At 42.0% G+C, this 9,935-nt stretch overlaps 1 protein-coding gene across 1 annotated transcript; it reads left to right on the forward strand.

The window, feature by feature from the left end:
- The first annotated feature begins 8,079 nt into the window (after window positions 1–8,079).
- Window positions 8,080–8,980, forward strand: LOC125516047 (nucleolar protein 58-like). Its single transcript, XM_048681534.1, has 2 exons — window positions 8,080–8,199; window positions 8,432–8,980. The coding sequence occupies exons 1-2, from the start codon at window positions 8,154–8,156 to the stop codon at window positions 8,698–8,700; spliced, it is 315 nt and encodes a 104-aa protein (XP_048537491.1). The 5' UTR covers window positions 8,080–8,153; the 3' UTR covers window positions 8,701–8,980.
- The last annotated feature ends 955 nt before the right edge of the window (window positions 8,981–9,935 follow it).

Genomic DNA, 9,935 nt, shown 5'->3' on the forward strand with positions numbered 1-9,935 from the left:
AGTCACAAACCGGATATGTGTTTATTTTGAATGGTGGGGCAGTAAGCTGGTGCAGTTGCAAGCAAAGCGTCGTGGCGGGATCTACATGTGAAGCGCAGTACATGGCAGCCTCGGAGGCAGCGCATGAAGCAATATGGATGAAGGAGTTCATCACCGACCTAGGAGTCATACCCAATGCGTCGGGGCCGATGACTCTCTTCTGTGACAACACTAGAGCTATTGCCCTTGCCAAGGAGCCCAGGTTTCACAAGAAGACCAGGCACATCAAGCGTCGCTTCAACTCCATTCGTGAAAATGTTCAAGATGGAGACATAGATATTTGTAAAGTGCATACGGATCTGAATGTCGCAGATCCTTTGACTAAACCTCTTCCGCGAGCAAAACATGATCAACACCAGAACTCTATGGGTGTTCGATTCATCACAATGTAACTAGATTATTGACTCTAGTGCAAGTGGGAGACTGTTGGAAATATGCCCTAGAGGCAATAATGAAATGATTATTATTATTATATTTCCTTGTTCATGATAATTGTCTATTATTCATGCTATAATTGTGTTATCCGGAAATCGTAATACATGTGTGAATACATAGACCACAACATGTCCCTAGTAAGCCTCTAGTTGACTAGCTCGTTGATCAACAGATAGTCATGGTTTCCTGACTATGGACATTAGATGTCATTGATAACAGGATCACATCATTAGGAGAATGATGTGATGGACAAGACCCAATCCTAAGCCTAGCACAAGATCGTGTAGTTCGTTTGCTAAAGCTTTTCCAATGTTAAGTATCATTTCCTTAGACCATGAGATCGTGTAACTCCCGGATACCGTAGGAGTGCTTTGGTTTTGCCAAACGTCACAACGTAACTGGGTGACTATAAAGGTATACTACAGGTATCCCCGAAAGTATCTGTTGGGTTGACACGGATCGAGACTGGGATTTGTCACTCCGTATGATGGAGAGGTATCTCTGGGCCCACTCGGTAATGCATCATGATAATGAGATCAATGTGACCAAGTGTTTGGTCACGGGATCATGCATTACGGTACGAGTAAAGTGACTTGCCGGTAACGAGATTGAACGAGGTATTGGGATACCGACGATCGAATCTCGGGCAAGTAACGTACCGCTTGACAAAGGGAATTGTATACGGGATTGATTGAATCCTCGACATCGTGGTTCATCCGATGAGATCATCGAGGAGCATGTGGGAGCCAACATGGGTATCCAGATCCCGCTGTTGGTTATTGACCGGAGAGTCGTCTCGGTCATGTCTGCGTGTCTCCCGAACCCGTAGGGTCTACACACTTAAGGTTCGGTGACGCTAGGGTTGTAGAGATATTAGTATGCGGTAACCCGAAAGTTGTTCGGAGTTCCGGATGAGATCCCGGACGTCCCGAGGAGTTCCGGAATGGTCCGGAGGTAAAGATTTATATATAGGAAGTCAAGTTTCGGCCATCGGGAAAGTTTCGGGGGTAATCGGTATTGTACCGGGACCATCAGAAGGGTCCCGGGGGTCCACCGGGTGGGGCCACCTATCCGGAGGGCCCCATGGGCTGAAGTGGGAGGGGAACCAGCCCCTGGTGGGCTGGTGCGCCCCCCTTGGGCCTCCCCTGCGCCTAGGGTTGGGAAACCCTAGGGGTGGGGGCGCCCCCCACTTGGCTTGGGGGGGAAGCCACCCCTTGGCCGCCGCCCCCCTTGGAGATTGCATCTCCTAGGGCCGGCGCCCCCCAAGGCCCCTATATAAAGAGGGGGGAGGGAGGGCAGCCGCACCCTTGCTCTTGGCGCCTCCCTCTCCCTCCGCAACACCTCTCCTCCCCGCTTGCGCTTGGCGAAGCCCTGCCGGGATCCCGCTACTTCCACCACCACGCTGTCGTGCTGCTGGATCTCCGTCAACCTCTCCCTCTCCCTTGCTGGAACAAGAAGGAGGAGACGTCTTCCCGACCGTACGTGTGTTGAACGCGGAGGTGTTGTCCGTTCGGCACTTGGTCATCGGCGATTTGGATCACGGCGAGTACGACTCCATCATCCCCGTTCTCTTGAACGCTTCCGCTTGCGATCTACAAGGGTATGTAGATGCACTCCTCTCTCTCGTTGCTAGATGACTCCATAGATTGATCTTGGTGAAGCGTAGAAATTTTTTATTTTCTGCAACGTTCCCCAACAGAGCCTTGGTGAGGAAGGCCGACCGCGGCCCAGGTCACCCACGACCCGCGGCGCCAGAGGCGGATCTGGACGAGCCACCGTGACGCAGCCGCGGAGCCTGCACCATCGCCGCCCCGCCCATCGCATCGCCATCACACGCCGTAGCCGGCCCACGCCGGCGCGCCGCCGAGCTGCCGTGCCCAGCGCCGAGCGCCGCATCCGGCCGGACGGGTCCGGCCCGCGCCGAATCCCCCACGTGCGGAGACGAGAAGGCCCCGCCGCCGCCAGCGACGAGCGGACTTCGCCCGCTCGCGCCCTCCGGCGGCGGCGAGGGAGGGGGGAGGGGAGGGGGGGACCAGCGGCGGCGCAACTAGGGTTGCCCCCCGGACGCCCGCGGGAGCGTCGCCGGAGGGAGGGAGTGCTTTCGGGAAAAATGATTCAACTATCTATAAAGGGCATTTGATTAGCTTCTGTCTGTCCAATAACTTTCTGTTAACTAGACAAAGAAATGGTTCAATCAGATTTACAGAGTAGTTTAATGTATTCAAGTATAGCCTATGGGTTTTAACTGTAGTAGTGTTGTTTCATCAATTTTGCAGCAGCCAAAAGAAATATGAGAGGAAGCTTTTCTTAAAACACTACGTTGGTAATGTTTAAATTTTTGCTTGATATTAAACTTTGACAACTTCCCTTTCATATTCATTGTAGTGAAAACAAACTTGGTTACATTACATTACTTGAATGCTTTAGTTAATGTGTATGTGCCACTCAAGTATCCAACCTTTGCAGCTCTCATTTTAGGGGCACCTACAGGTTCAGGTTAGCATGACTATGTCTTCTATTTTCTCCTTCACATTTTTTCTCTAAACTTCATGCCGACTGAAGGGAAGGGGAAAATTTGGCGAAAAGATTCTTAACTGAGGTACAATGTTTAATCACTGCCAACCTCTACATGCAAAATGTCAACCTGTATATTTCTTTGTTATAGGGTCAGTTGTAAAAACCCGCTATGTGCTTAATCCAGATGATCATGTTCTCATAGTAATTTTCAAATCATGGTTGCATTGTATCTTTTTTATGCTTATGACATTTTTTCTCAAGTTCCCGCTGCAACGCGCGGGGTATCTACTAGGATTAAGAACACGTACACGCTTCTATTTTATTAAATAATACAAAATAGGCATCCCAAATTTCCTGGCCATGCGCTAAACATTTCATGCTTATATTACATCCTAAAGCTTCAGACTTCTTGAGGCAGCCCAAATATGTATAAACTTAGCATAGGCTTGATCTCAAAAACAACAACAACAGAAGAAAAAAAACTTAGCACAGGCTTATGATATGAGTGAGGATTTTTGGCTCCTAAGCTCTATGGGGCCCGAAATTGCCCGAATTTTTTTAAAAATAAATCAAAACCCACATTTTTTAAGCTTAGAAAATTCTTAAAACACACATACATAGGGATGTATACATATCTGTAAATTCTGATAATGAAATATGTCTTTATCTTACCTAAACGGGAAAAAAGATCACATGGATTTTTCAAATTCAAGCTAAATGAATGATCAAGTATTGATAGCAAAGTAGATATGAATTTAAAAGACAAATGCATATGCATGATCGAAACTCAAGTAAGTTCTTCAACATGAATACTAGATTGGATCAGTAACTACCGAAAAATGGAATGGGTTTAAAAAATCACTTGATAAGCACAATGAGTTTGGGACTAAGCTTATGTTGCCTGGATTTATCTTGGTATTGATCTTGACTTCCATCAAATGAACACTTGCCTGCAACTGAAGATTCCATCATCTGCTCTTCTCGTGAAACTAATCTCACTTCAGGTCACCTTGGGCAAGCTTATAAACCTAGGATGGGCATGGGCAGCAATGACGAATTGACGAGCTAAATAGTCTTCACCAACACAGTGAAGCTGCGTCAATCCTCGTCAGGAACGTGCAGTGATAGCAATAAACAAGCTGTGTACAGACGCATGGCAAGCCAGTGTGACGCTTTTGGCAAACGGTGCAGGACAGCAAAGCTGAGGACCACGTTTCAGACGAGAGATTTCGCCCGTATCATGTTGCCAAGTCCGGCCGCATGTGGTCTGAACACAAATGGATTCTGACAAGTAGGAGTACAGATCAAGAGCCTTCACGCGTGCCCGGATTCAACGGCAAAGTAGGCAGGAGGCAACCATTTCTCAGTTAGAGTTGCGAAATGCAGTAAAGGGAGAAATCATTTTCTAGATAGTTGATTTTTTAAAGCTACACTAGTATTTTAAAAATCACACTAATATCTTAAAGTGTTTATTTAACTTATATAATATCGTATATTTTACACTAGTAGATATAAATGTGCACTTGTTTTATACAGAACGGCGAGACAAAGCTTATGTAAATGCATGAGTGTGTACAGAATGGTGAGACAAAGATGTAGGCGGTCTAGTTAAGCATGTCAAGTCTTTAAAAAAATATGAAAATGGAAATAAATGTGCACTTCTTTTTATACAGAACGGCCAGACAAAGTTTATATATATCCCTGCATAAAAAAGGGAAAGTTTATATATAAGCATGGGTGTGCAGGTGAGACAAAGATGCCAGTCTAGTTAAGGGCGGCGAATCTTTATTTAAAATGCATGAACACATTAAAAAGGTTTAAATAAGCATTTGTTTAAAATGCGTAAACACTTTTAAAAATTACATTACTCCCTCCGATTCAAATTAATTGACACACACTTAGTACAACTTTAGTATGAACGGCGGGAGTAACATTTTTAAAAGTTGTGAACACATTTTGAAAACAACATGAACATTTTTCTAAAATATGTCAACACTTTATAAATTAAACAAATAAATTTTGGAGAGGTGATTTTTTAATCTACAATAATATTTTGTAAATTAAACTAATATTTTAAAGCTTTCATTTAACTTATCAAAAGTTGTCTATTGTACCCTAGAGGACAGTACAAAAAGAAAATAGAAAGAAAATTTTCACTTATTTTTTATACAAAACAGCGAGACAAGAGTACGGGTGTGTAAAGAATGCTGAGACAAAGATGTAGGTGGTATTTAACGTGTCAAATCTTTGTTTAAAATCCGTGAACACATTTTTAAAATACATAAGAATTTGTTGAAAATTCGTAAACAATCCTTTCAAAATTACATGAACATTTTTTAAAGGTGTGAACACATTCTGAAAATCACATAATGTTTTTTCTAAAGCATGTGATTGCTTGATAAATTACATAAATATCCTTAGATAGGTTTTTTTTAAATTGCACTGGTTTTTAAATATATATTTGTATGCTTAATATAAAGTATTTTCATTTTAAAGATAAATATGTTTATATCTTGAATAGATGTCCATCTTTTGAAAAATAATACTCGATCACACGAAAAAAAGGAAATGTTCATTTGTATGTGTTTCCACTTGAAAATTCTCACATGAAACAACGATGACTAGGTTTCCTCCTTAGAGCTGCCACTGCCGTTGTTGGTTCCCTTACATTATATTGAGGGTCTGCTATAGTGTGGATGAAGTGGAACTTAGAGCCGCCCTTCACAAGCCCATCCTTTTAGAAATTGATTGTGCTTTTGTGGTTTCCTTTCATGGAAATGATTTTTTTAAGAGCCCTTAGATCTATTATCAAGGATCAACAACATTACAAAGCACACCTCTTGTTGATCTTAAGAAGGAAAGCGGTGAGTATTTCTAAGATGCTGAAAATTTTCAAGATGACCAAGATTAACAAGAATGCCAATAAGGTGGCACACGAGATTGCAAAGTTTAGCTTTGTTAATAGGTGTAGTGGTGTGCTTCTTAATAGTGTTCCGCCCTGTGTGGCGAAAGCTGTAACGGATGATTGTATGAATGTTTTTAATTAAATAATAAGGGTTCTTCTAAACAAATGGTCCAATCAAAGCCTTTTCATTTCCCGTCTATGCGTGCACATTTTTCTAGCACTAGAGCGTTTCAGTTGCTGGCTGGCTGTTCAATTCTGAGTTGTGTGATGTCTTAACTCATAACTCCAAGTCCTAATTGGGGATCTTTCGAATCCTCCCTACTATGTTATACGAGAGTTTGATAGGGGCCTCTTGAGCCCATTCTGCATTATGTATTAACTTTTTTGTTGGGACAGAAACTATATTTTTGAGGAATCACTCTGAGATAGTGCGTTATGTTGCTTTGTCAGCCATGATTAACGCTGTCACATGATGTTCATTTTTTCTTATATAACACCATTGGAAAACTTATTATTATTATTATTATTATTATTATTATTTTTGCATGGGTAGTGTTGCAACAACTTGAAGCCCATAAGAAGTTGAAAGACAAAATTCAGAGCTTTGCCCACATCACGTGTGCTATCAGATGAGTGGATGCAAAAAATAACTTTTCCCCATTACTGCACGCGGTCCCCAACGACTGCCTACCATCTTTGATTTCGCGGTCCCGGACGACTGCCTAGGATCTCTGATTGACTGCCACACGCAATGCCTTTGCTGCCTTGTACCATCTGCACAGGAGATGGGCACAACACACCCACAGCCTGCTGAGCTGCTGCTGCTGCTGCTGCGGCACGCATGTGGATTTTGACACAGTGAAACAAATTGAATAAAGCATAAGTCGTCACACTGGACCGGAAACACACCTGCACACATTCAGTACTCTATGTTATTGCACACATCTTATGACTACATGCAGATTGCAAAGATAGGACGATGCAAATGACTATGGCAAAATAGTTTTTTCTTCCCGTTATGTTTTTTAACCATGTTCTGAAGGTTTGTAAAGATATATACATGTGTGTGTGCGCATGCGCGCGCATGTGGTGGGCGTGCGCTACGATCATGCAACTAGGGTTGGTACTAAAAGAAATGTACCGACTTTATCTTATGGAAGAAATGTACCGGCTTAATTGTGTGTGCCCGACGAAGCAATAAGAGCGCAATATTATTTTTTAATAAAAAATGCATCGATTTAGTTCTGAACAATGCCGAAGATCGTGCCGTGTGTGTAGTTTGGTTAGCACAAAAATTTTGATATGTTTTTAAAATTAATAGAGGTGGACATTTGAGCCATATGGTTGGATGGCCGGCTCATGCGTCTTGACACGGTCCACGGATGAATATTGTGTCCATTTTAGTGGATAGCGTTGGAGATGCCCTGACTTGATTGCGTGTGGCTGACAGATGTGCAATAGAGGGTGGGGGAGGGGTAGAGAAAATGTCTCGCGCTGAGGTTCAAGTCCCAAGCGCTGCATCATTTAACCAAAAAAATAGAATATAATATAAGGAGTGAGTAAACTTAAAAAAAATCTATTCATGGTAACAAAAAAGCAACATCGATGAAAAGAAAATGAACAACAGGAAAAAAGACACAATAAGAAGTTGATGAAAATACATGCCAAAATGCACAAGAAAACCAAAAACGTGGTTCAGTTGAGTGAGATTTGGTTAATTCTAATATGAGTGAATTGATAAAACCATTATTAAATTAATTATTTTTATGGAGAGATTTTTTTACGTGAAATGGCAGGATTTCCACCTGCTATGGGTTTGTATGTACAAAAGGAAAGAAGCAAGAAGATGAAGCCGGACATTTCACAGCTAGCTCCTTAATTCCCTCGATGAAAAAGGTTGTCTTGTGTATAAAAACAAAAACTGCTTCCATCGTAACATAGAGTAAGTAGCCGAAGAGCTTGTGCGGTGTACTACAGTTCTACTCTAGTAGCTTTGAAGAAGTTGATCTGACATCATATCAGCTCGTCCTTGACTTTTGTCGTTTCCCTTTGTTCATAATGCACATTGCGGCAGGGAAGAACGTGCCGCACGCTCAACGGTACACATACTCATCAATCGGTCCATGTGAGACTATAAAATGCCACCATTGTCTCCATGGAGTATCCAACCATCGACCCCAGAGAGAGAGAGAGAGAGAGAGAGAGAGAGAGAGAGACGAGCCAACCCCTTGTGCTCTGCTTAGAGCTTGGCCGGAGGATGGCGCCCCCAGAAGTATCATCCGGTGAATCGGAAGATAGTTTCCGTTAGTATTCCTCTGCTCATATATGTTTTTGGGCTACTGTAGGCTTTTAAGGGTTTAGTTTGTTTGGGATTGTGTGAGTCTATATATCTAATAATTTGGATCTGCATATGCGCACCTTCTCACTGGCTGCTTATCTATCTGTTTTGGAATTGCATGCGCACCTTCTCACTGTTTACTTATTTGTCCCCTTATTTATTAGTAATTGCTAGCCCTGACTTTTCATTGGAAACAGGAGTCGCGCTAGACATCGATGATATCCCGGTGGTGCACCAAAAGCCACGTCGAGAGTCGCGGTCGCCATCGACAGATTCGCCCGTTTCAGACGCTGAAGAGAATGATTCTGCCGCAGCAAGGCGGAAGAAGGAGAAGAAGCGGAGGAGGGAGGAGAAGGAGCAGAAGGAGATAGACAAGAAGAGAGAGAGGAGGAGGAGGAGGAAGGAGAAAGAGAGAGAGGAGAGGGAGAGAGAGGAGGAGAGGAGGAAGAAAGGGAAGCGATCCTAGCTAGTAGCTCATGCAGCTGTCTTGCATCCTTTGTATCAGGTCTCGTAGACTTCAACTTGGTGCCCCATGCGCACTCGTTTGTATCAGGTCGTAGAGTTCAACTTGGTGCCCCATGCACACTCGTTTGTATCAGGTCGTAGAGTTCAACTTTGTGCCCCCATGGACACTCGTTTGCATCATGTTCATGTAGACTTTAACTTGGTGCTATCTTGTAACCCTAAGGAATTGTTTGGTTCATGTGCTATTTCATTTATTTCCTACCAATGAGGATACCAGTTTACTTTCCGCTGTTTGGTTGTTGGATAAGTACAACTCAAGCTCTGAATACCGAGTCACACCCACCAAGTGCTTCCGCATACACCACAGAACAGATTTCACCGCTAGCCAATATATTTCCGCTTTAGCTACTCTTCAGTCGCCTTAAAAACAAGTTAGGGTCAGTCGATTTTACCCCCACCACTTCATGCACGTGACGTGACGAGCACTACAGCGTGCATGCAGCATGTAGCCGATCTGCCGATGCATGCAAGCTTGCCTAATTAGCCTGAGTATTAATCATTACACGTCTGACCGGCGGCCGAATATTTTAATGCGATGTTTGTCGGGCCGTGTTAGTTTACATTCAAAGACAAATTTTATGGTGCTTTTGCTATTTGACAGTAATATAAAGTAAACCGTTTCATGTTTGTTGTCTTTTTATGTGTGTTTGTTTCTATTTTTATGTACAGTGAGTCATTTTTTTATAATACAATCTATGTCTAAATTATATTGAAGTGTGAAATGTACACTAATATTTATGTTTGCATTTATATATAAAGAAGTGCATTTTTCTACAAATTATGTGCAAGATTTTTAATCATTTGTTTCAATTTATTTTCTATTTCTATCTTCTCTTAGGTTAATACCAATGTTACTAAGAGATGCTTGTTTCAATTTAATCATTTGTTTTAATTTATTCTTTCTTAGATACTTCATTTTTTGAGAAACTTTCACTATTAGATGCTTGTTCTTGCATATTATGGAATAGCGTAATTTATGTAGAAATTGTGTGCAAATTTTGTGATTATTTGTTTAAATTTCTATATTTTAAGTGTCATACCAATGCCATCAATTCATTGTTTTTTCTTAGAAAAACTTTATTTTAGTTTTAGTATTGAATTTATTTTATTATTTTTTCTTTCTTCTTAAAGGATAATACCATTGTCACTAATTCTTTCTTTCTTAAAAAAACTTGG

The sequence above is a fragment of the Triticum urartu genome, chromosome 6 (genome assembly GCF_003073215.2).
Source record: "Triticum urartu cultivar G1812 chromosome 6, Tu2.1, whole genome shotgun sequence".
NCBI lineage: Eukaryota > Viridiplantae > Streptophyta > Magnoliopsida > Poales > Poaceae > Triticum > Triticum urartu.

Coding starts and splice junctions, on each gene's coding strand:
- LOC125516047 (XM_048681534.1), top strand. CDS start 8,154: ATGGCGCCCCCAGAAGTATCATCCGGTGAATCGGAAGATAGTTTCC. Junction 8,200..8,431: donor TGAATCGGAAGATAGTTTCC/GTTAGTATTCCT, acceptor CATTGGAAACAG/GAGTCGCGCTAGACATCGAT.